General features: G+C 40.0%; 1 protein-coding gene across 1 annotated transcript in view; it reads right to left on the bottom strand.

Annotated features, from left to right (window-relative positions):
• The window catches only part of LOC147613120 (uncharacterized), a 73,695-nt gene that overhangs the window by 20,668 nt on the left and 25,233 nt on the right, over window positions 1-27,794 (bottom strand). Inside the window, exons 3-4 of the mRNA XM_086782754.1 lie at window positions 12,157-12,616; window positions 11,942-12,058 (exon numbers count right to left, since the gene is read on the bottom strand). Coding sequence (XP_086638880.1) covers window positions 11,942-12,058; window positions 12,157-12,616 — 577 coding nt within the window. The remainder of the gene's footprint in view (window positions 1-11,941; window positions 12,059-12,156; window positions 12,617-27,794) is intronic.

Raw genomic sequence — 27,794 nt, 5'->3', positions numbered from 1 at the left:
GAAAGATGGTATCAATTTCCTCCGGATGCAGAGACAACCCCTCACAAAAACCGGCCTCTGGAGAAGGTGGTAGAGGAAGGAGTGCTTCCTCACTGAAATATGGCAATGGTTCTATGGGAAGGTTAGTCAGACAGTTTTGATTTTGGAACTGTGCAATGTAGGTACTCATATTGATCCAATATTGACATGTGGAGGGTTGGGGAAGGAGGGCTTGCAAGATTGGTAGTTGCAAGTCATTTAAGCTCGTATCCCTCCATTGTTGTGCTTGTACCTCCTCAGGTAATCTTCGTTGATTTGGTCCCCTTTCTGGTATTCTCACATTAAGAAGATTATGGCGTTGGAGAGTAATTCCCACAATTTGCTTCATTAAGGCCGTGCCATATCGTCTAAAGTAAGAGCGGCATATCCAACAAATATGTGAAGCTTCACTTAATACTAGCCGTGCACACTCTTGACAATGTGAAAATGGGTGATGCTGTTGATAGAATAACGTAACAAAGTGATGCCCACAGCAATTTTCACCTAAGGGAGCATAGAAATACCTAGAATGTGTTTGAAACGGAGGAGCACTATAACCCCCGCGATGATCAAGTCGAGTACTATCGGGGTCAAGGCATGGTGGACATGTATCGCGCCAAATATCCATCAGGAGTTATCTGGACGTAGAATAATGAAATTTAGAACACTCATATCCATCATGACAATTCCAATCAAAAACAAGATTATCAAAAAGAACACATCTCCTAAAGGCATAAGGAACTACATTATTCAAACATTGTTTTACCAAAGAGCCTTAATTGTAGCGTTAATGCCTTATCTTTAGCTTTTGGTATATCCTTTTTAAGAGGTGGAGACTTTAGCAATTGTCTTGGAATTTGAGCAAGATAAGAGGATTTAGGCATTGAAGTACCAGAATCTATGCTCAAATAAGACTCATTTGGACTTGTCGTAGGTACACCAGTTGTTGGTTGAATTGTGAAACAAGGAGAAATAGGGGCAACAGTTGTTTCAATACATGTTTTAGGAAGATCAACACAAGTAGATTTGTAGGTGCTATCACAGCCACCTTTCCTTTCTTGGGGAATTTGTGTTGATTTCTTTTGCACCCACTGATATGGCCAATCAGGGGTGACTCTCGGAACCTTTCTGAAACACTCTTTTACCTTTTGCTCAGCATGGCATTTTGGAAGCCAAATTGCGGTTGCACCCTCATAATAACCTTGTGCTTTAAGAACTTGTTTTGGGACCCAGCGAGTAACAATCCGAGATTTAGGTTTGGAAATGATGTGCTTCTTAAGAGGCTTAGCAACTGGAATAGATGGTACAAGTTTGTACGCATCTTTGGGTAGCCACATTGATGAATCCTTCTTGCCTGGCCTTCTTTGAGCAGCAACTAGAGTAGTTGGAACATGCCAGCCATGGCCCTCACTTGAGTACTCATCAATTATCCACATCATTTGTTTTGGAGCTTCAAGAGCAGATTTTGATTGTGGGTTGGGTAAGGTAGAAACATTACCTTTTGGACACGATAAAGCACGTGGTGTAGCAGATCCCAAGATGCAATCAGAATCAATTTGCAACTTGTATTGTCTATTCTTCCAATCCAATGAGCAATTGGTCGCACTTAACCACGATCTACCGAGAACAACCTCTACTACCGCCTTGGACTTACGTGCCACATAAAAGGGCACTGACATCTGGTGATCCTGAATGGACATCATAATGACGCATTTTCCCTCTATAGGGTTATCTTCACCTGAGAAGCTTCGTAGGTCCACAGGAGTGTGTACAAGTGTGGGTTGACCCAAGGCTATCCATGTTTCAAACGATAGAACATTATAGTCTGCACCAGAGTCAATTAAGGCAGAGACAAAGTAGGTAGTCTCATGAAGATGAAGGCATACTTGAATATTGAATGGATCGACATATGGCTCATCAGTAGCCAACTGTATGGCCAACACAGAAGCTTTGCGACGCTCCTTGGCTTTTGCAACTCTAACTTTAGCCTCCTCTTGAGCCTGACGTTTAAGTAGGTCAAGTGCTTCTTTTCGTGTTTGTGCAGCATGCATCTGTTGAAGCATGGCTTCAGTTAATGGTTCATTGTATTTCTTGAGACGACTTCCATTAATGAAGTTAGGCATTTGCTCACCTTCTAGTGTCTCCAGACGCACCGCACCACTTGGAGTAAGCTCATTAATCACAAACGGTCCTAGGCCACGTTTCTTGAGCTTTCTCTTATGCTTCTTAAGTGTGTATAAGAGCACCAGGTCTCCTTTTTTGAATCGGCCAGTTGTTACATTTCTATCATACCATTGCTTTTGTCTCCTCTTCTCAGCATACATCCCCATTACCGCCAATAAGCGGGTCTCATCAAGCTTTTCCAATTCGTCAACACGTTGTGAAAGCTCATGACCAGTCCAATCCAGTTGTTTAGCTACTCGTAGAGTAGGTACAAGAAATTCAATGGGAAGAATTGCATCTAACCCAAAAGCAAGTTCAAATGGGGTTGTGCCCACAGATGTTTTATAGGCTGTCCTATATGCCCAGAGAACTGAGTGCAACTTTTGCTCCCAGTCAGTCCTATGTCCCTCAACAATCTTTGTGAGTGCTGTGCAGAGAATCTTGTTAGTACTCTCGGCTTGTCCATTGGTCTGGGGATGATAGGGTGCAGAACGCTTGTGAATTACCATAAATTCTTGAAGCAAAAATTCTATGACTTCATTTACAAAGTGTACACCTTGATCACTAACGATCTCAATAGGTAAGCCATAGCGTGTAAACACGTACTCATACAAGAACTTGGCCGTGGTTCTGGCATCATTTTTGACTGTTGCCTTTGCTTCTACCCATTTGGTCAAATAGTCGGTTGCGACTATAATATATTCTGCATGCGTGTTACGAGCTGGAGGTTTAATGGGACCGACAAAATCAATACCCCATTTTGCAAAAGCACGTGTGCTTAACATAGGCCGCAATGGCATATTGTCCTTTGTGATAGGAGGTTTGTTCCTTTGACAGTCGTCACAACGTTTCACATATTCTTCGGCATCCATTTGTAAGGTTGGCCACCAAAGCCCAGACCACCTAATCAACTTTGCTGTGGTATTGCCAGAAAAGTGTCCACCCCCAACACCTGCATGTGCATGAGTTAAGATTTTCAGATAGTCAGCTTCACATACACACATGCGTAAATTGCCATCCTTTCCTCTCTTGTAGAGTTGGCCTTCTATCAGCATATAGTTTGCCGCTTCAATTTTAATAGCATGCTTTCGATGTTTAGGAATTTTTGGATCCAAATGACCATGCTGTAGATAGTCCACAATATACTTACTCCAACTTGGTGTAGTTGAAATTTGGAATAATGTGACATTAGGAATTGGCTTCTGAATTTTACATGAAGCACAGTTACGAACAAATGTCTCAGCATCTGCATGCATGGTAGGCCACCATTGCCCATCCTGAGATATACGTCGCACACAAGTGGTAGCTGATGCATGGATTCCATCAATACCTGCATGGGCCCATTCCAAGATCTCCTCATATTGGTCGGGGTTAGGTATAAGCCTCAACACTCCATCATTACCCTGACGATATAATCTCCCTGAGATTAGCTTGAATGGTCGCCATAGGTCCACATTAGGACCCGCTAGTTGTATTTGCCCACTTGTCAAAATTTCTAAAATGGATTCAGACCATCTAGGGGCTGTCTCTACAAGGAAAAGTGTTGAATCTAACATATCATCATCCACACCCACAGGAGCTTCTCCAGAGGTGATTCGAGACAAGTGATCTGCCCTTAGATGAGTTGTTCCTTTCCGAACTGCAACTTCAAAATCAAATTCAAGAAGGATGATAAACCACCTCACAATTCTTCCAGTTGCACAAGGTTTATTCACCAAATATAGCAATGCTTGATGGTCCACAAAAAATATGAACTTGTTTGCCAAAAGGTAATGGCGAAACTTTTTTACTGCATATATCATGGACAATCCTTCTCTTTCTGTTGTGGTGTAATTCCTCTCAGCATTGTTCAACTGTCGACTAGCATATGAGATTGGGAAATCCTTATTGTGTTCTCCCGATTGAGCCAAAATACATCCAATTGCAAAGTTGGAAGCATCAATATGGACATGAAAGATTTGGTTCCAATCTGGTGCCCGTAAAATGGGTGCAGTCACTAATGCTTGCTTCAACTTTTCAAAGGATTCCTCACACTCATCAGTCCAATTAAACTTTACAAGAAGAGCATATAACGGTCTGGCTAGGACAGCATACATGTAGATGAATCTACGGTAATAGCCACAATGTCCCATGAATGTTTGTACCCCTTTAAGGTTGACAGGCCGAGGTAATGAGACAATGACATCAATTTTATCCATATCTGTTGAAATCCCGTTGCGAGAAACAATATGGCCCAAAATTTTTCCTTGTCTTACCATGAATTTGCACTTGTCAGGATTCAAGCATATACGATAAAGTTGACACTTTTGAAACACAAGTCTCAGGTGTTCTATATGATCATCACGCTCTTGTGAGTGAACACATAAATCATCCATGAAAATCTCAAGAAATTGTCGAAGGTACTCCTTGAATACATGACTCATTAACCGCTGAAAAGTTGCTGGTGCATTTGTTAGACCAAATGGCATAACACGATAAGCAAAGATGCCATCCTCAGTAGCAAAGGCTGTCTTGTGTTGATCCTTTGGATCAATTGACACTTGATTGTACCCGGAGAATCCATCCAAAAAACTATATGCCTTTTTCCCTGCAACTCGTTCCAGAACATGATCCGTGATTGGAAGTGGGTAATGATCACGCACAGTAGCTGCATTTACCTTCTTGAGGTTGACACATACTCGAAGTTTTCCATTTTTCTTGGGCACCACTACAATAGGGGAGACCCATTCAGTGTGTTCAATTTCATAGATAAATTCTGCCTCTAAGAGCTTGTCTATTTCTTCCTTTATCTTCCGTGCAAAGTTTTCATTGTAAGTATAAGGACGTTGCTTGGAGGGTTTTTCATCCTCTCGCAATGGTATTGTATGTTGACATATGCTTGGATCAACTCCTTTGAGGTCTTTATAACTCCAAGCAAAAACATCACGATACTCCTTTATGGTTTGTATTAATAACTTCTTCTCATCTAAGGACAAGTCTGTGGCAATCCACACATAGCGAGGTTCTTCTCCTGGCTTAGCAATATCAACCTTTTTTGCATCTTCAGGACCATCGTATGAAATCCCTGGCATGCTTGGTTTTTGTCGCATGGGCTGTTGAAGAACAATCTTCCGATCTTGAAGAGTGTACTATGTGAAATTGGGAGGAACATTTAGACCTTGTTCTTGTTCACTTGAGTCTCCGCTCATGGAAGACCATGCGGTTTTGAGTTCTCCTTTGCCATCATGCATCGGATTTTTAACCGTTATCTTTGCACTTCCCACACTCTTTTTTGAATCGGTGTTAGACTTGAGTTTTGGTTTTTGTTTCTTCGTTCTTTTACGATTTTTGCTAACAATTGTTAGCTTTTCTCTTGCTTGGAATCCCTCTGATCGTTTGACTTGGTCTTTGATACTATCTTGTGCTTGGACATAGTATAGATATCCGTTCTTTCCTGAGAAGTGAGGTGGTGGTCGAGAGTTTTCACTCTTAGACTCCTCCTTTTCTTTTTGTAGTCTCTCTCGTTGTTCCCGCTCATCTTGTCTACTGATTCTCTTATGGCTCTTACAACATTTACGTTTAGGTCAGCTTCGAGGGATTTCTACCTGAATCTCCCTTCCTCTCAAGAGTAGGCGGGCCTTTCCTAACTCTTCCTCAGGGATTGTATCTTCATTATCAAAATCAGAGTCCCAGCCATCCTCCTTATCAGCATCATTAGCCGATTCGAGTGTCAAGTCCTCTACTGAGACTTCCTCGACATGCATAGCTGTTGTGGATGTATCCCTATAGTACAAATCATCTAGACGGGCACGTGTTTGTACCATTCTTATAGGAATAATATCATATCCATCAGAGTCACAGAATTGAATTGGCTTTGGTAAAGCACATGTCGATAATGTTGCAAGGACATGACTCCATTCTAATGGATCAATTAAATGCTCAGGGAAGGGTTGTGGAATGTATGCCTCGTCAGATACACTTCGATTACCCTTAAGTCTCTCAGTGTTGAAATCCCTACAGGAGGCTCCACACATCCATAGATCTTCTCGCCCATCTGACAATGTAACTCTTGAGCCCTCAGATGAAGCAGAATCAAACTCATCTATTGGAGACCTTGTTACATCACGATATGAGTGATTCCTTAGGTTGACCCTTGTGATGACAGAATCATGTCGGAGGTACAAGTAATTGTATCCCCAATCTTGAATCATTTGAAATTGTCGCATGAATGGTCTACCCAATATCACTTCATAGTTTGGATGCTTTCCAAAATCCACCACTGCAAAGGTATGCTCATATTCAATCCCACATGTGGTGACCAATATGTTCTCGAGCAGCCCAAGGAGATGTTCTAAGCTTCCATCTGCTAGCTGCAAACGCATCCTGGTACTCCTAATAGCTGGTTTGCCCCATTTTTCCCAAATGGACTTTGTCACAATGCCCACTCCTGCGCCACTATCAAGTATTGCAGTTGAAGATACTTTTCGCACTTCCAATGGGAGGGTAGCATTTCCCTGATCGTCTTCACAAAATTTTCCAACTTTGTTGATAGGAACTGGCATTACATGCTTTGTCTCAGGGTGTATTGTACACTCATGGGGACCCTTTTGTAGCAATACCTGCTCTGACAAACATGTGGCAATATCATTCCACAACTCAGGTTTAAGCTTTATCAACTCGTGCAAAGGTAAGTTACAAGCCACTGGTGCAGACAAAATAGCTTGCACCATACTCATATCTTTCTCCTTAGTCAACCTTTTATGCATGGAGGGTATCCTCAAGGTTTGAGAACAGTTCTCATATTCTCCCAGATAGGACGGTAAGGTTTTCATTGTATTCTTACTTCTAGGAGAAACAATTGTTTGACCTTCCTCCTGGATGCTTGGGCGACCAAAATTGTTTTCCGTGTCTCTAGTAAAATCCACCTCAGAGAATGGAGGCGAACTAACAGAAGACATGTTCTCATTTATTTTCTCATTTACTGCGGCCCACATGTCATTTGCCATGTCCTCATTAGCATCAATAATTTCATCATTGCATGGGAAGACAAGGCTAGGTGATGGTAGACTTTCTTCTTTCAATGGAGTGTCAATTGGTGTCGATCTTTCGCTTTGAGCTTGTGAAATGAACTCACTTTTCATTTCCCTACTTGATGACACTTCCGGTATAGTTTCTAATGTTGGCTTAAGAGAGGTTGGGCCCCGAGGAATAGGTGGTGGTGGTCCCTCAAGTATCGACTGAGCTTCCCTAATGAGTTGCTGATGTACAGCTAGATTGATCTTCTCCTCACGAGGGTTTGGGTATTCTTGAAGCTTTTTGGGTAGCTCAGATAAAGCTGCAATGCGACTTCTATGAGCATCAATGATGGCCTCTAGAGTCTCATTCACTTTATCCACAAAAACAGAACCCCCAGAACTATCCTCAGTCGTACTAGCCTTATCTGGTTTAACACTAGGCTCAGGTTGAGGTTGATGTTCCTCACGCACTTCCTGGGATGTAAAAGTTTTATCCCGTATGGTTTGTTTAGAGGTCTCCTGAGAACTAGTGGATGTACTTTTAGTTTGCTTGTTTCGGTTCTTCTTTCTCCTAGTGGTCTTTTTTCTACTGGACTGTAGGGTCTTGTCCACTAGATTTGTCTTTGCATCCCGAGTTCGAGGTGTCTCATCAGTTTGTATTTCAGCGTTTCGTGTCTGTGATCGAGTCATGACTCTAAGTGGCACGACATCCTCATTCTCAGATGAAGGTGGTGATGGAATTGCCCCTACAAGGTTAAGTGAAACCTTTGGTTGGGAGTTGCCTTCCTCATGTGGTTTCAACAGACAATCCTTCGGAAGTGTTCAACACAACACCCCAGACAATATCTTTCTATTGGTGGAAACTGTTGCACTATTGTATTGGACCTAGATGCTTGCCTTGAGCGATGTGGACAATCACGAGCCCAATGGGGTTCTCCGCACTCATAACAGGGACCCATTGGTTTGGCCTCTACTTTCCTTGGCTGCCATTGACCTGAGGGGCCTGGAGTCCTAGGTTGGTAGCCGCCTAGCAACATTAAAGAGTTTTGTTCCCCTGGTTGAGTCTCCAGTGCTGGGCTTGGGTATGCGGGACTTTCAAAGATATTTTCTTTGGATGAATATGATACATATTCTTCCTCCACATATCCTGGGTTTACCAATTCTCTACACACATTTGGATTGTCATAGTCCACAATCCTTACAGGAGCAGTCCCTGGAGCAGGAGGTTGAGCACCAAGAACAGGTCGTGCTTGTTCTTGTGTCATCGGTGGCTTACGTTCAAAATTTGTATATTGTTGATACATTTGTGGAGCCACTCCACCCCTCGGCTGCTCACGTTCCTGTCTCATTCTCGCAATGCGAGTACAATCCTGGGTGGTATGAGTAAAGTTCCAAGCACAGGCTTGGCACCACTTCTTTGTGGGTTGGTTTGTGACTAGAGGAGAAAAGGTATTACAGTCCTCTGTTTTATGGTCACCGCCACATGCTCCACAAAGATGAGGACCTGTAGGAAGTACACTCCTCATTCTCTGCTGCTGTTGTTGTGGCTGCATGGGTGGACGATAGGTTTGTCCTAATCTCCTTAGCACTAGGTTGGCTATTTGGTCTGGATTTACTAGTGCGCTAGACCCTGAACTTTGATCTTCACCCCATTGATTTCTAGGTTTCACCTCAGGGCCAGAACCATCCTGGAACTTGAAGTTATCGGTGAAATCCATAGCATCATGGCAACACTCATTAAAACTTGTATGTTTCTTAGCATAGAGATGTGTATGCAGTGTCGAATTTTTGAGGCCTTTTAAGAAGAGAGAAATTAATCGACTTTGGGCAGGCTTCTCATCTTCTGGGCATCGATTAATGTATTGCTTCATTCTATTTACACAGTCTCTAACACTCTCGTTCTCACCTTGCTTGAAAGAGTAGATATGCGCTACTGTGTCATGTTGAATTCCCATCAAGGAAAAAGCAGCAATGAATCTCTCTTCCAAAACTCGTAAAGAAGTTTTGTCAGAAGCTTCTAATGCCTGAAACCAAGCAAGGGCCTTTCCTTCAAGAGTGAGTCCAAACCCTTCTATTTGAGTATGCTTATCAGCAACTTGCTCAGCTCGAACTGCTTGCCTAAAAGCTGCTACATGGTCGTATGGATCTCCCGACCCTTCATATTTCTTTACCAGTTTCTGAAGAGTTGATGGCCTTACTTGTCGTGAATACTCATCGTAGGGTCTACGGCCTCTTACCCTTAGTGGGAATTGTTCCTCTCTTTGGAAAGATGGTCCACATGTTTCCAAAATTGGTGTGGGTGCCCTATTACCAGCCTCACCAAACCCCTCTAAAGATCTTGTCACCCTCATTTCAGGAGGTGCACTTATAGGAGGCCGAGTTGGCTCCCCTCTCATCCGATTGTCATAGTGGGAAAGATGTTGTTGTGGTGGTGTGACCTGTGGTCGCACATTTGGTGTAGGACGATATCGTGGTGCTAGAGTTGGGCTACTAGCAGTGGTCCACTTAGATGTTGAAGGTCCCTCTCTAGTGAACTCTCGTAGGGGAGGAGCAACAGTTTCTCCAAGAAAGGCTGTCTCTCCTGGTTTGGCTGTACGTGTTGAGAACACTTCCATAAATAAAGGTTGTCCTTTCCACGTGAGTTCCCTAATCTCTTTCCAATCTAACGTTCGGTATTCATTTGACCATTTATCAACTATTCTGTGCATGTGTCCTGCACACTTCTCAACTACCACTACATAAGCTAGAGGAAGATCCAGCTCTGGCGATTTAGTTGTGGCATAATATCCCTCTAACGAATCCTTATAGACCTCTTGAAGTTGGTCATCCTGTAAAACCTTTGTCACAGGAATTTGTCGTACAAACTCCCATTGGCTTTCAGCCCCCTGATCCATTTTACACTTGCCTTTCCTATCCCTTTCCAAATTTAGATCTACAAGAAGTAAATCATCTATGGATGGCTTTGAGGATTGGGCATTGGATGGTCCAGGCATGTCCGGCTCGATGAGCCAGTCATCTCTAGACTCCCTTGCTCTGGAAAGTTCTGATAAATCTAAGAACTCGGTTTTAGAGAGCTCCCCTAATTTGTCTACCTTTTCTGGATGGTAGGTGACTTCGTAGCGAACACCATCTCCACCCATGTACATGTTACCCTGGTCATTGACTAGAGGTGCTCTATCAAGTTCTGAGAATATGTCGGCGATCTTAACAAGGTACCTTTGTTGTGGGTCCCTAAAGATCTCAGCTCCTTGAGCATTTGTGTAGACATATTGGAGTCGCACATTGAATGTTAACCCCATGGTGTCAGCCTCAAATGGATTAAAGGATCGTGTGGGTGTCCTATTTTGGACTACGGGATGACTAGTTGATGGCCCTAGATTGTCCATGGACAATGAACTATTTGTTCTGGAGGAAAGGGTATCGGATTGGGATTCAGAAAGGGTTTCAGCAATATCTGCCAAATTTCCTACTGATTGGGTCCCACTTTCTTGCGTAGGTACTCGAGAAGGTGCCCTAGGCCCTATGGCAGAATCTATCAGACGTCCTGACCGTAAGTGCATAAGGTCAAATTTTGTTTTGGTTTTTGTGTTTTGTTTTGTTTTTTTTTTTGGTTTTGATAAAAATATATATATATTTGTATATATATATATTTTTTACCCTACCTAACCACTAAAGACAAAAAAAAGAAAATGTATGGTGTACTTATCTAACCTATTTTTTTTATTTTTTTTATTGTTTTTTTTTAAATGATTTTATGATTTTTTTTTTATTTTTACTCCCTTTTTTTTTAATTTACACAAAATTATGAAATACCCTAAAAAATACTAATTATGCACAAAGTTACAAAAATGAAAAAAATGCAGGTTACACTAATTATGCAAAATAAAGAACTACAGAATATGCAAAAAAATAATAGACTCCTAAAAAATCAAAAAAATTTCTTTGGATTGTTTGTTTGTTTGTTTGTTTGTTTGTTTTTTTTTTTTTTGATAAAATGAATAAATTTCGTGCCAAATATAAATTTATAAATCTACTAATTATGCATGCAATAAAAATAAAAAATGCAGGCTACCTTAAATTATGCAAAATTTTGTACAGAAATTTAAATAATTTACAATGGATTCCAAAAATTATTTTTTCTTCTTTTTCTTTTTTCTTTTTGTTTTGTTTTGTTTTTAAACTACTAAATTTCGTTGCCTAATTACAAAAAAAATATAAATCTACTAATTATGCAATAATTACAAAAAATTCTAAAATGCAAACTACTTTAATTATGCAAAAATTTAAATGATGAACAATGATTTCAAAATAAAAATTGTTTTTTCTTCTTTTTTCTTTTTGTTTTTTTTTTCTTTTCTTTTGTTTTGTTGTTTTTTTTTTAATATATTACAAAAATTTAAAACAATGCAAATTACACTAAATATGCTAAAAAATACAGAAATGAAAAAATAAAAAATATGCACACAATATGGACTCCTAAAAAAAATAAAAAGGATTTTTTTATTTTAATTTTTTTAAATTTTTTTTAAATTTTTTTTCTTTCTTTCTTCTCTCTCTCTCTCTATATATATATATATATATTTAAAGATTTTCCACTATTTTTTTTTTCTTTTCTTTTTTAATCTCTTTTCTTTCCAAATTTAAAATTTTTTTTTCTTTCTTTTTTCTTTTCTTTTTTTCTCCTTAAACTAAAAATTAATAAAGATTAATAAAAATAATAATAATAATAATAAATAATAATAATAAAAAATGAAAAGTCCACTAACCTTCGCGCCGTTCGCCGCTCGCCGCACGCTCCCGGATTCGACGCTGCTTTCCTTTGCTGCTCTGCTGTCTTCCTTCTATTTTCGCCTTCTCGCTGCTGTCTGCCAGCTACTCTACAGCTGCTGCAGCAACCTTCTCTTTCAAGCTCTCCCCGCCCTGCCTTCTTGCGGCCGCTTTACAGCACCTTCTCCGCTCTGCCTTCTTGCGGCCGCTTTACAGCACCTTCTCCGCTCTGCGCGAGTGCCCGTCTGAGCAATGCCGCCTTCGCCCTCCCTCAGATTCGCCTGCAGAGCAGCTGCCAGCAGTCGCCTCAGCACCGTGTAACCGCCTATACAGCCAGTCAGCGCTTGCTTCGCCTCCTTGCCAGCCAGCAGTCGGTTGCCTCCACGCCGGCCACTTCACCACCAGCAACGCTTCACCACATCCTCTGCCGGCCTCTGGCCCCCGCCTGCTTGCACCAACTTCACAGCCCCCGCCTGCTTGCACCAACTTCACAGCCCCGAACCAGCCCTTAGCTGCTGCAGCCGCTTCACCACCTTGCAAGCTTCCTTCTGCAGCCAGCCGCTCTTCTCCTACAGCTGCTATGTTCAGCAGCTCTCGCCTGCCTCTCGCCTGCAGCCTCTCGCCTGCAGCCTCTCGCCAGCCACGCAGCCACCTCTCCAGTTGCTTCTTCCCGCCTACGCCATCGACGCCGGCCACCTCCACTAAAACCTTAGCGAAACTATATATATATATATATATATATATAGTTTTCTTTGCTACGCAGCTGCCTCTCCTATGCCAACGCCGCCCAGCAGCCTGCACCACTCGTTAAAAAAAACGATTATATATATAAATATAAATGTTTTTTTTGTTTTTGTTTTTTTGTTTTTAAAAAAAAAAAACCGTCTTCTAACTGTCCTTCGAACCCCCACGGCCTTTCCAATGTAAAATATATATATATATATATATATTTTCTTTGCTGCAGAAGCCTCCCCAATGTATATATATGGGTATAAATAGATATATATATATATATCTATTTATTTTTTCTTTGCTGTAATTATGGAGATGCCTCCCCCCACGATAACAACACGACAAAACATCAAAAGAAAGGTCGCCTCCAACACTTCCTATCTCACTTCTCTTTCCCTCTCCCCTCTCATCCTTAAGCGGACTTCTTGCTTGGGAGTCTATGGGGCTTGCATAAGCTATGGAAGAGCTTAGCAACGCACCTCTTTTCTTTTTTCTTTTTTTACTAATCACGTGTTAACGAAGAGCATGAAAGAATGAAATGACAAAAAACAATGAAGGTAAGCATAATGAATGGTACTTGAAAAAAACATAAAAGCAATGAAACATAAAAAAAACAATGCGGGAGAAACCTCAACCGCTCAATGGTTAACCTTATCCACTCACACCGGGATCACACACCCGAACTTAACCTAATCACTCAATGGTTTTGCAACCAAAAGAGGAAATAGTGGTGGTTTCCACACACTCTCAACCGGATTTGAGTCTTCTCCCCGGCAGCGGCGCCAATGGAGAGACGGAAAACTCTCTCTCTTGTAGTAAGAGGAGTACGATCCACACTAAGCTCACTCCAATGGGATTTGCATCCCTTTCGGAGCTAGGGATTCGACCCGTACCGGTGCACAAGAGCTTATCCACAAAAGGAGAGAATGCTCATGGCTACCATCACTTGACACTAGACTAAGCATACACACAAGCTCAACTTGTCCTCATTCCTACACACCCATTCATTCACAAATACAAGCAAGAGGAATACAATCACTATGCACTCAAGCAAAGAGAAAGACCTCACTCCACTCCTATCTTCCTACAAGCATGCATACATTCAAGCATCAAGCTTCCATGAAAGCTTCAAATCAATCCATGTACTCAAAAATGAAATACTAAAAGCATGCATAAGAGTAAAATGATTAGAGAAGAGGATGAGAAAGACTCATGACATTGCTAATGATTCAATGAAGAGATTTACCTCATACAATGATGTAGATGGGGTGAGAGAAGAGTCTTCACCTCTATGGAGAAGAGGGAGAGTAGGTCTCTCAAAGGAGCTCTTGCATGAACTAAGCCCAAAGTGTGTAAAGCTCTCAAATGAGCCACCTTTTATACAAAAATTCTAGGACTCCCATAAGTCCCCATGTGGGATTATTATCAAACCCTCTCCCACATTCATCTACAAAGTAGAACTCTTTTCAAGAGCCCTAAGTATCGTTTTTGTTGCATCCTGGTATTGATCTTCATTTGCAAGCAACAATTGTGTTGTAAATTGTTTGTAAATACTGTTTGTAAATGCTGTTTGTAAATGATTGTTTTATGTCAAGAATGCTGGGGGGAGCATTTTGACCGTCTTGTGATTAAAGTCGTGATGGTAAAGTTGCAACTGCTGACGGGGAGTCAATGAAGGACGTCTCGCGTAGCAAGGTCGGCCGAGGTCTTGACCAGCCTCGGTGCGATTAAAATGGTGAGCTTCCGGTACGGTGGATGAGGGGCCAAGGAAGCGGCCTATGCGTGAAGCGCTAGGTTACCTGCGAAGGATCCTAGAGGGTGCTGACCATACGGTGCTCGGGCTCTGGGTTGCCTAGGATACCCACGCGTGCGTCGAGGAAGATATTGGAACAGAGTTGGAGTTGTTTTCTGAAATCGAGCATGGATCTGGTTGATTGACCTTGCTGGTCTTCAATGGATGAGTCCATGGCTCCTTATATGGATCTGTTGGTTGATCTTGCTGATCTTCAACGAGAGTCCATCTTGTTAAGTGATTATATTACCAAGTATTATGGGCTAGGAACTATCGAAACGGCTCCTGAGCGTTCTAGTTGCCAATGATGCCATAGATACTCTGATGAAGGAATGATGGGAAATTAAGAATCAATTGGATAAATTGGAAGATGGTGATCAATGATACTATGGTTTTATTAAAGGATTGTTTTAAACTGGTTGAATCTGGTTGAAAAAGGCAATTTCATATTGGGTGTGTGAGTGGTGTGACTAGTTTTATTTTGCATGAACATCCGGCTAGGGGGCCTTGGAACTCTTTTCCTTGGTACCCGGGACAAAACCTAACCAAATTTTTAATTGGATCCCATCACTACAGTGGTTGGGCGGTTGGCTAACCCATGGGATTGGATGGGGTTAGGCTGGACTGATGGATCCGTAAATCGAGACTCAAACTTTTGTTTTTACGATAGAAAAAAAAAATAATAAATCCCGGACAGAAACTGTTCTATGGATAGGAATCAACGGCTGTGCCTCTTGAATGGGGAAAAAAGCGTTGATCCCAATGATCCAAGTGCAAGTTTCTTCCTTGAACTGATTAAGTATCTTATAGATGTAATCGGATCATCTCGATCAGAAATGATCTTGACTACGTTAGAGTAAAAAGTTATCCTGGTGGAATCGCCCGTGCTTTTCGGTAAAGGAAGTTTTTTCGGGTTCGGTTTTGGAACAACCGACGGATTAGTCTCTTATCCGGATATCCGTGGGCGAGGCCCCGAGTGTGGGACCCCTGTCCCGCGCGAGAAGTGCTACTTCCGCTGCCAGTACCCCGAATCCGTTGCTCGGTGGGAACAGGGATCTTACAATTTTGAGATGAGGAGATAAAAGAAACTTGTAGGCTAAGTCACCTACTTTCATTGAATTCAGATATAAGGATCACAATATCTGGGGGATAACTTCTTATACTCCCCAAGAGATAAAGAACTTCTTTTGGGCCGTACTCGAATGAAAACCAAAACCTTGGTATCCAAAACACCGATTTTCACTTCTAAACTCATTGTTCTGAATCCTTAAAATAGGCGTGACTCCTGAGAAGTATTTTAGGAAAAGGGTATTCCTTTTTTAAACAGAAACTTTCTTTTATTTTAGAGAGGGAATAATTATAAGATCCGAAAGGGAGATTCTTACTCCTATATACCTCGAAGGCTGGGAAGGAATCTTACATCCTACCCCACTTAAAAAGTGCGAGATGTCCTCATCTTGCAAGGTAGAGGACAGCTCTTATTCTTAACACTAGTTTGGTACCAAAACAGGACACTTAAGTGTCCTTTTTTCGGGGTTTGCGAAAAAAATCAAACTCCTAATGCAGGATTTAAAAAACAAAATGCTTCATTGGGCATGTAGAACATAACCCTATGCTTATGTAAAAAATGCTAAACATATAAAATGCCTTTTTATTTGGAAGTACATAAGCAACAAAGTAGCATATGTCTTGAAAATGAACATTTTTCAAGATTTTTCCAAATATGCAAGCATCATTCTCTCAAAAAAAAATCCAATGATATCAATAGCATTTTTTCCAATATATTTTGATAGCATACATCAGTCCAAGGAGGTAGAAGTTCACCAAAAAAATCATTTTCCTTTCCTAGAATTTTTTCCAAAAAAGTTGCATAAAATCAGCAAAAGTAACGCGTATTATCAAAACTCAATCACGCCACTAAAAAATAATGTAGCCCTATTAATGAGAATGTTGATTATTGGTTTTCATGCTTGAGATGAGATAAATAAGTCATAATTTGATGTGTATGACACTAACTTAGCCTCCACTTAAGTAGGTTCTTATCGCCTAGTTCTAAAAAAACTGTAAAAAATAGAAATGCAAAATTTGATCATCTTTTATTAAAAACTAATCATAACTATGCTTGCACAAGTAGTCTACATGTATAGTTATAATAAATAATGCACTTACACAGCTTTCCCCTTTGATGAAAATCAAAATTAGGCTCATAATTAGATATTTTATGTATTAAAAACAGGTTGCGCAAAAGGCCATGTATGAGAAGAGGCCCAAAAAGTGGCTATAAAGTTTTGGAAAATTCAAAACAAAGTAGTATTTACCCTATATAACATGGGTGCACCTCAAGTTTTACATTATTAGCTTGCATATGGAAGGAGAAAAATTCATGCTCCACCTGTATAAAAAACGTCATTTCAATATTAGCGAGTCAAAAATTTATCCAATAATTGTCATTTGATGATTCCAGGATTTAGTTTACATCATGGGCTTTCCATCAAGCCAAGTTTCATGATCAAACTATGTCCCTTCTAAAAGTTATGTCCAAATTACTACTATTTTTTGAAAACAGCAAAAATCATGCATTTTATCAGCATGTGTCTAAGAAAATTAAAATATTACCTTGCAAAAGCTAAGAAAAGTGCAATTTGAAAAATCTCAAGGATTTTTTGGGTCTTGAGGAACATCTGTGGATGTTAAGCATTTCAAAACTCTTAATAGATTGCCCACAAAAATTCAAGAACTTTTTAGGACACTTTAGTGTCTCAGGACACTTAAGTGTCCAATTACAGAACTAGTGTTAAGATCCAATTTTTATTCTGGGGTTGCTTATATTCTGGTCAACCCAACAGAACACTGGGATAAATATCCCTTATATAGAACTCATCATTAAATAACAATTCATTCAGATTATATCATTCATATCTTTAACATGATAATGGTCCATTAGACCGAAAAGTTTCCTTCGGAACATTCCTCCACACGGAAATTTCAGTCAAGCAAGTTCTCAATTTGACATCCCTTAACTTGATCTACCGGTCAAGTATTAACAGTAGCAATCTGACAGCACAACCCACTAATCTCATAGTGATTTGCTGAATTCGTTATCATCATTCTAGTTATGAATATCATCACAGGGACTCGTCCCATTCCCCCTCATTGTGGTTTCATTATATTTCAACTAATTTTTAAAAATCAACATTTTTCAATCAGCATTTTCAATCAGAATCCAAATCAATTCATTCATTCTCAAACAAAATTAAAAATCATATCAATCACATTCGAAATCATCATCTAGATAGCATTAACGCTTATAATTTCAAGTCTTAGATTTACTCGTATATACTGTCAGTAAAGAGCTGCAGTATACTCTCGGTATATACGGGTAGTCACGGCCCTTGGAATTATAAGGTAAATACTATCATGTCTAGGCCTCAAGCAAGTCAGGGATTCTATATAATTGTGGTACTTCCATCTCGAGAACCAATTACCAAATTATGAATTTCAGTTTGAATATCAAATTGTATGAATTATATCACACAATTATAACCTTTTTGTGTTTCTTAATAAATTTTTGACATATTTGTCTTCTCAATTGATCTTTATTAACCAAATGCTTTGATACCAACTGTAAGATCCCTGTTCCCACCGAGCAACGGATTCGGGGTACTGGCAGCAGCGGAAGTAGCGCTTCTCGCGCGGGACAGGGGTCCCACACTCGGGCCTCGCCCACGGATATCCGGATAAGAGACTAATCCGTCGGTTGTTCCAAAACCGAACCCGGAAAAACTTTCTTAACCGGAAGCACGGGCGATTCCACCAGGATAACTTTTTACTCTAACGTAGTCAAGATCATTTCTGATCGAGATGATCCAATTACATCTATAAGATCCTTAGTCAGTTCAAGGAAGAAACTTGCACTTGGATCATTGGGATCAACGCTTTTTTCCCCATTCAAGAGGCACAGCCGTTGATTCCTATCCATAGAACAGTTACTGTCCGGGATTTTTTTTTTTCTATCGTAAAAACAAAGCTTGAGTCTCGATTTACGGATCCATCAGTCCAGCCTAACCCCATCCAGTCCCATGGGTTAGCCAACCGCCCAACCACTGTAGTGATGGGATCCAATTAAGAATTTGGTTAGGTTTTGTCTCGGGTACCAAGGAAAAGAGTTCCAAGGCCCCCTAGCCGGATGTTCATGCAAAATAAAACTAGTCACACCACTCACACACCCACCAATATGAAATTGCCTTTTTCAACCAGATTCAACCAGTTTAAAACAATCCTTTAATAAAACCATAGTATCATTGATCACCATCTTCCAATTTATCCAATTGATTCTTAATTTCCCATCATTCCTTCATCAGAGTATCTATGGCATCATTGGCAACTAGAACGCTCAGGAGCCGTTTCGATAGTTCCTAGCCCATAATACTCGGTAATATAATCACTTATCAAGATGGACTCTCGTTGAAGATCAGCAAGATCAACCAACGGATCCATATAAGGAGCCATGGACTCATCCATTGAAGACCAGCAAGGTCAATCAACCAGATCCATGCTCGATTTCAGAAAACAACTCCAACTCTGTTCCAATATCTTCCTCGACGCACGCGTGGGTATCCTAGGCGACCCAGAGCCCGAACACCGTATGGTCAGCACCCTCTAGGATCCTTCGCAGGTAACCTAGCACTTCACGCATAGGCCGCTTCCTTGGCCCCTCATCCACCGTACCGGAAGCTCACCATTTTAATCGCACCGAGGCTGGTCAAGACCTCGGCCGACCTTGCTACGCGAGACGTCCTTCATTGACTCCCCGTCAGCAGTTGCAACTTTCTCATCACGACCTTAATCACAAGACGGTCAAAATGCTCCCCCCAGCATTCTTGACATAAAACAATCATTTACAAACAGCATTTACAAACAGTTTACAATACAATTTCTATTTTAACTTTCATTTTTCCACATTATCCCTCCTCAATCTACATTACTTATTCCATATTCCATTTATATGTATACTCATCCCATCACATCATTTCCATCTCATCACTTCAGATTCCCTCACATCACAATCGTATATTCACATCCATACATCCACAACTATATGCGTACATTCACATCTACATGCATACATCTACATCCCTATGCATACATCCACATCCACATTCACATTCACCTCCATACATCTGCATCTACATGCATACATCCACTCCACATTCACATCCACATCTATACATCTACATCTACATGCATACATCCACCTCTACATCCACATCTACGTCTATACATCTACATCTACATGCATACATCCACCTCTACATCCACATCTACGTCTATACATCTACATCTACATGCATACATCCACATCTCCATTCCCATCTACATCTATACATCTACATCTACATGCATACATCCACATCTCCATTCACATTTACATCTATACATCTACATCTACATATATACATCCACATCTCCATTCTTATCTACATCTATACATCTACATCTTCATGCATCCACCCACCTCCACATCCACATCTACATCTATACATCTACATCTACATCTATATGTATACATCTACATCTCTATTCACATCTACATCTATACATCTACATCTACATGTATACATCCACATCTCCATTCTCACCTACACCTATACATCTACATCTACATGCATCCACCCACCTCCACATCCACATCTACATCTATACATCTACATCTACATGCATACATCCACCTCCACATTCACACTCACATCCATACCTCTACATCTACATGCAAACATCCATATCTCCATGCATAATAATATTCTTTTAATTAATCTAGGATGATAGTTCCTAGGATATGGTAGGAAGTCCTCTTTTTATGCTTTGAATGAATTTATTTTATGCGTGATTTCTATAAAAATTTTGCCATAGCTCCGCTACTATGACTGATAAATCTCAAATTTTTTTCTAAGGGATAAAGCTTATCATTAAGGAAATAATTAGAATGGTCTCTAATTGGGTCATCAATCCATAATGGATTGAATCATCAATGTGCATAAACTAAAAACATAGCAAAAAGCCATTAATTTGGCCTCAAGCATAGCTTAATCTTGGATTAAGGAAAAGCTTTATGAAAAGCTTCATTTGGATTGAGAATGGGTCATGAGTATGACCATTTCTTGAGTGAGAGAGAGAAATTACATAAAAACCATTAGAATTTAAACATAAATGGAAATTAACTTCTATAGTATTTATTAAATTATGTAACTCTTCACTACTATTCACCAATTAACTTCAATAGCATTTAAAAAACCATACTAATTAAACTTCTCAAGCTTGAGAGGGGTTGAGAAGAGAGAATCATTGAGAAATTATAGAAAAGATCAAAATTCAATATACTTACCTTATGATTTGCTTGATTCTTTATTCACGGTAGAGGCCCCCAACCAATCAATTGGTTTAGTATGTTGATGGAGCCACCAATGGGGATTGAAGAAAGAGAGAAGTATCAAAAACTAGTGAATTATTAAAGAATTCACAGCTCTTGGCTTAGGTAGAGTAGAGTAACAATGCCTAAGACACTCTATATTTTGGCTTAGGTGGAGTAGAGTAATAAAGCATAAGACACTCTATATTTTGGCTTAGGAGGAGTAGAGTAACAAAGCATAAGACACTATCTATTTTGGCTTAGGAGGAGTAGAGTAACAAGGCATAAGACACTATATATTTTGGCTTAGGAGGAGTAGAGTAATAAAGCATAAGACACTATATTTTTTTCAACAAGGGAAGGCTTCTATTTATAGGAAAATTTGAGCTCCTAACCAAACAAACTGATTCTAGAATTTTCCAAGTCAGTTTGGTCACTTTTTGACCATTTTTAGGTCAATTAAGCTAACTTTTTGGAACTAGACTTGAATGAGGAGAGAGGAGAGATGAAATATCTTAATTTTTATGAGTTTAAAACTCATTCAAGCATGTGAAATATGCACCTCCTTTAAAGAATTCCCCTTCCTTACATATGTGTCATAATGGAATCATTTTAATATTGCTCATAGTTTTTTACTAATAAGCCTTGTACATTTTCAACTCTTCATCTTATGTGAGCATTTAAGGGACTCCCCTTCCTTACATATGTGAGCATTTAAGGGACTCTCCTTCCTTACATATGTGTCATAATAAAATCATTATTCCCAAAATATCTCATATTTTTAATATTGCTCATAGTTTTTTATTAATAACCCTTGTACATTTTCAACTCTTCATCTTATGTGAAATATGCACCTCCTTTAAAGAACTCTCCTTCCTTACATATGTGTCATAATGGAATCATTTTAATATTGCTCATAGTTTTTTACTAATAAACCTTGTACATTTTCAACTCTTCATCTTATGTGAGCATTTAAGGGACTCCCCTTCCTTACATATGTCTCATAATAAAATCATTATTCCCAAAATATCTCATATTTTTAATATTGCTCATAGTTTTTTATTAATAACCCTTGTACATTTTCAACTCTTCATCTTATGTGAAATATGCACCTCCTTTAAAGAACTCTCCTTCCTTACATATGTGTCATAATGGAATCATTTTAATATTGCTCATAGTTTTTTACTAATAAACCTTGTACATTTTCAACTCTTCACCTCATGTGAGCATTTACTCATTTTTGGGTATTTTCTTTTTACAATTTGGATTTATCTCCTCCCTACACATGGATTGATGCTATTGGCCCATAGAAACCTTAATTGGACCATAGTCTAAAGATTTCTGAAAATCTAGACCCTTAGGCTAAGATTCTTTATACCTATTTCCAATTAATTTCAATTGCACATTGGAAAATTCTTTTTAAATTTCTGTTTCAGGGAAACTCATCTGAATTATAAGAGATATTTTTCTATCCAAAAATATTCAAAATCTGAATATTCTCTCTCTAGAATATTTCTCTCTCTCTAAGTTAGAAACAAGGTCTTTATATTTCTGAAGAGGGATTGATTACAGGGGAAGATACTAGACATCAAAAAGGGGTTGGGAGAGGAATCTTACAAGCTACATCAACTCTACTGAAGCCACACAATTGATGTACTAAAGCCACACAAAGATCCTAGTTGGTGGGATCCATCTCTTCTCGAGAGATGACTAATCCAGCTACTTCATCTCTTCTCCAGAGATGACTAATCCAGCTACTTCATCTTGTGGAATTCTCCTATCTACATCGGTGCTCCACGAGCTACTCCATCTATCTACATCCGCTCCATGTGCAACTCCATCTGTTTACATCAACTTCACGTGCACCTTTGTCTCTCTACATTAGCTTTTGCATGCCACTTCTGTGATCGGTGCACTGCTAGAAGTTGTATGTTTTACCAGCTTTTTCACGTGTACCATTCCATGTATCTGCTGACATTCACTGCTGATGTCGGATGACCTGCTACTACTAACAGTATGACGACTTGTTGCCGACATCTAATGACCTATTGCTGCTTTGCTGATAGTCAATGACCTACTCTATTGACTGCCAATAACCTATTGATGTGACTACAAATGACTTACTCTGCCTATAGACAACAATTGCCACTTGTCACAATTTTTGCTCACGTTCTTGGCCGGTTTACTTTTTTGGCCAAGTTTACTAAATCAATTGACAAAATTAGAATGTTGAATCATCTGTCTACATCAGCTAACTAAATCAATTCTCAGTAGCTGATTTACAACATCAGCTAGTTGTAGTTCTCGAAGTCATCTCTCTGAGTCAGCTGTCTAAGTCAAGTCGTAGACTTAGCTGTCTAAAACAACTATCTGAGTCAGCTATCAGACTTAGCTATCTGAATTAGTTCTCTGTGTATCAGACTTAGCTATCTGAATTAGTTCTCTGTGTATCAACTCTCAGAATTAGATTTTGTTCCACATTTTTAGAAATTTTTCCATACTTATTCTCATGCATATATAATTCTGGAAGGGATCATTACTCAAAGCATTTGGGCTCAATCTTTTTATTAATCATTTATTTTCTTGTATAAAGGGAGTAGACATTGGCTCTCTAAGGTAAGACCTTCCTTAATGGGGGCCACCAAGATAGATAAATTTGAAGGAACAGACTTTCATACATGGCAAAATAATATCAAAATTACATTAATGAGAAAGGGATTGTGGAGCATTTGTTGGAATGAAGCCCCTCCTCCTCGACTAACACACGGCAATGCTTAATCCCATATGCATAAAGTGGTGTTGCACACATTCCTATAAAGGTTTAAATACCATTGGGGCTCTCTCATCCCTCCAACACACCTTTGGTGTGAGTGGGTGCATGGGATACAAGGGAGAGACATCCCCCGACCTCAGTTTCACTCTGTAATTGTTTGTGGGTGGTGCTCTACTTCTCACATGATATGAGAGCCTTGTGCTCACTGTGCTGTGAGGGTCTGGGCAGTGCCGCTGCTTGTATTCTAGGTAGTGGTGTTTCTCACACAGTTGATTGGATTGGACGGACCTCCCTTATATGGATGGTAGGGCGAGGCCATGTAAAAAGCTCCCCTTTGCCTTTTTTGATTGGAGGGTGCCACCTGTTGGATGGGTGGTTAAGTGCCTGCCTATGCATGGTGATATGTAGGAGGTGGTTAGTGCCAATGTTGCAATAAGAGTTATGCTTCAGGGGGGTGTTGGAATGAAGCTCCTCCTCTTCAATTTACACGTGGAATCGCTTAATCCCATATGCATAAAGTAGTGTTGCACACCTTCGTATAAAGGGTAAAATACCCTTGGGGCTCTCTCATCCCTCCAACACACCTTTGGTGTGACTGGGTGCATGGGATTTGAGGGAGAGAAAGCCCCCAACCAGATTTTGGACCAAGTTGGGGTAAAATACCATTGGGGCTCTCTCATCACTCCAACACACCTTTGTATAAAGGGTAAAATACCCTTGTCACTCTCTCATCCCTCCAACACACCTTTGGTGTGACTGGGTGTATGTGATACGAGGGAGAGAAAGCCCCCGACCTAGTTGTTTTAGGTTGTGCTCCACTTCTAACATGGAGGTTGGACCAAGTAGGGGTAAAATACCATTAGGACTCTCTCATCACTCCAACACACCTTTGTATAAAGGGTAAAATACCCTTGTCGCTCTCTCATCCCTCCAACACACCTTTGGTGTGACTCGGTGCATGTTATATGAGGGAGAGAAAGCCCCTCACCTGAGGTTGGACCTAGTTGTTTGTAGGTTGTGCTCCACTTCTAACATGGTATCACGACCTTGTGCCCACTGCTGCTCAAAGTCTAGGCGGTGGTGTTGCTTGTAATCTAGGTAGTGGTGTTGCTCGCGGTTGATTGGATCGGACGAACCTCCTTTATATCGATGGTAGGTCAAGTCCGTGTAAAAAACTACACTCCTCTATCAATGGGAGGGTGCCACCTCTTGGATGGGTGGCTAGGTGCTCGCCTATACATGGTGATCTCTAGGAGGTGGTTGGTGCATGTTTCAACTTTATGGGGGTGTTGGAATGAAGCTTCTCCTCCTCGACATACACATGGTAGCATTTAATCGTGTATGCATAAACGTGTATGCATAAAGTGGTGTTTCACACCTTTTTATAAAGGGTCAAATACCTTTGGGGCTCTCTCATCCCTCCAACACACTGTTGGTGTGAGTGGGTGTATGGGATACGAGGAAGAGAGAGCCCTCAACCTCAGGTTGGTCGCAGTTATTTGTGAGTGGTGTTCCACTTCTAACATCGTTTCCAATGGGAAGGAAATAAATCCTAAAACCACGAAGGGAGAAGAATTATGGGTTTGTAAGGATGAGAAATATCTTGCCATTATAGCTTTGGTCTAAAGTAATCAGTTTATTGCCTATGCATGGTGATCTCTAAAAGGTGGTTGGTGCATGTTGCAACTTCACGGGGGTGTTGGAATGAAGCTCCTCCTCCTCAACTTACACGTGGAAGCATTTAATCCCATATTATGCATAAAGTGGTGTTCAACACCTTTGTATAAAGGGTCAAATACCCTTGGGGCTCTCTCATCCCTCCAACACACCTTTGGTGTGAGTGGGTGTACGAGATACGAGAGAGAGAGATCCCTCGACCTTAGGTTGGTCATGGTTCCTGAGTGGTGCACCACTTCTAACATCATTTCCAATGGGAAGGAAAGAAATCCTAACACCACGAAGGGAGAAGCATTATGGGTTAGTAAGGATGAGAAATCTCTTACCATCATAGCTTTGGTCTAATGTGATCAGTTTATCCATCACATAGATGGAAGAAGCACTTCAAATGAAGATTGGGAAGAGTTGGACACATTTTTTGGTGCTCAAGCTAAGAGCTCAAATATCAACCTTCTAATTCAACTCTTTGAACTTAAGTTAAATAGGGGATATTCTCTTGAGTCTCACCTAAATCTAATGAGAAGCCTAACTACATAGCTTGCAGCCATGAACTAAAATATGGAAGAAGATGTATGCATTGCATTATTGCTAAAAAGTTTTCCCCATGAGTACGAAGGTGGAATTGTTTATGTTGGTATCATAAAGATGTTGAGACAAAACATGATCTTTAAATGTGAATGATGAATTTGTGAACTAGGGGACTTCCCCCTAGGGTAACCATTGTGACTAGATCAATTTTGGGGAAACCATTCTGGTGTGATCTATTTAGTGATCGGTTTGGGGCAACCGAGTACTCCCCACCGGGGACAACCGGCTCTAGAAATACTTACAGATCGGGTCAACCACCTTGGTTGGGTAACCCACCACGGGGAAGGGCGGCGGATCTTTCTATTGGTTACAAGCCTGAGTTGGAAAGGTCCCCATATCAAGAAGAGGGTGAAGGGGACACTTCTCGTTCTACTCTGCGAAAGTGACTTTTGCCACCACAACGGTTGTAAGATCTAGATTGTTTTTGTGACTTAGTGAGCCAAGAATTAGAGATGGATGAAACTTTGGATGTCAAGGGTTTGAAATTATAGTTATTTTTTATGATGAATTTCTTTCTTGTGTAGGCTAACTTGATTGGAAAAGGATGTATTCATTAAGGGATAAAGGAACCTATGCATAAGGATAAATAAATGAATCATGTTATAATTTGCATCAGTGAAACAATATGCCTAATTTAGGTAAATCTCATAGATGAACCATTCTAGTCACTGGGATGCGAGTGGTTGGGTGGACCTGATGAGTCGAGTGTTTCCTTACGAGAGACTAGAAATCGAAAAGAGATCCTTTACATTTTAGGTAGGACCCCCAACCCTATGGAGATCGCTTATAAAGCAGATTGTCCAAGAGAGGCACTGATGAGATAGCTCTCACAATGGCTTAGGATTGATCTTATTGAGTGAGGTGCCTCCCTATCCCTAGTGACGGTATTGGTGGTATCTTACACTTGCAGATAGGACCATTCCTCTTTTATTGAGCTTAAGAAATCTTGGACTTATGCACTAGTTCCTAGGTTACCAGATTTTAAACCACCATTCTTTGTAGTAGTTACTAATGCAAGTGGGATAGGATTTTGGGCTATTCTCATGCAAGATGGATATCCCATTGCCTATGAGAGTGTCATAAGCTTAAACCAATAGAAATAAATTATAGTACGTATAACAAGAAACTAACTATTTTTGTTCATGCTTTAAGACTTTGGAAGTATTATTTAATGAGATTTGAGTTTTTAATCAAAATTAACCAACATAGCATTCATGATTTGTTGACCCAACCTCTGATTTTTGATCCCGATATATGAAATGGGCTCCATTTATCTATAGTTTTCAACCCATGATCCAATATCAACAACTAGGGAATAAAAACAACATCCTAGTGTCCACAACATCTCGGTGAGATTAAGAGTAGACCCTTGAGTCCTATCAGAGAGTCTTATGAGCATGGCTCTAGCTTCTACGAAGCTTGGATCATTCTTAAAGATAATTATTAGAACCCTATTATTGGTGATTACTTGTGTCATAATGGTTTCCTCTTCTTTTAGAAGAGATTATTTATTACAAAACCTTTCAGACAGTTTGTATTGGAGGAAATGCATCACCTCCCATACATGTGGGATCATCGAGGTGTTTTTGCTACTTTGCAATTAGTTTCTAGAGAATTCCTTTGGCGTTATCTTAAACAAGAAGTAGCAAAATTTATGGTTTAATGTTCTATTTGTCAGAAAATTTAAAGCTATAAAGGTAAGACCCAAGGACTTCTCACAACTCTACCAATCTCTAATAATACTTAGGAATATATATCAATGGACTTCATTAAGGGTTTGCCTACTACAAACAATCATAATGACATGATTTGGACTATAAAAATTGAGTCATGAAAAATGTTAATGATTCATTCATGAGTTTTCATTTGCAAGGCTATCTTGAT

This window comes from Cibotium barometz, chromosome 44 (genome assembly GCF_041138505.1).
Source record: "Cibotium barometz isolate CiBa-2024 chromosome 44, ASM4113850v1, whole genome shotgun sequence".
NCBI classification, from domain to species: domain Eukaryota; kingdom Viridiplantae; phylum Streptophyta; class Polypodiopsida; order Cyatheales; family Cibotiaceae; genus Cibotium; species Cibotium barometz.
Note: the sequence above shows the minus strand (reverse complement) of the source record. Positions and strands in the feature narration are given on the sequence as shown.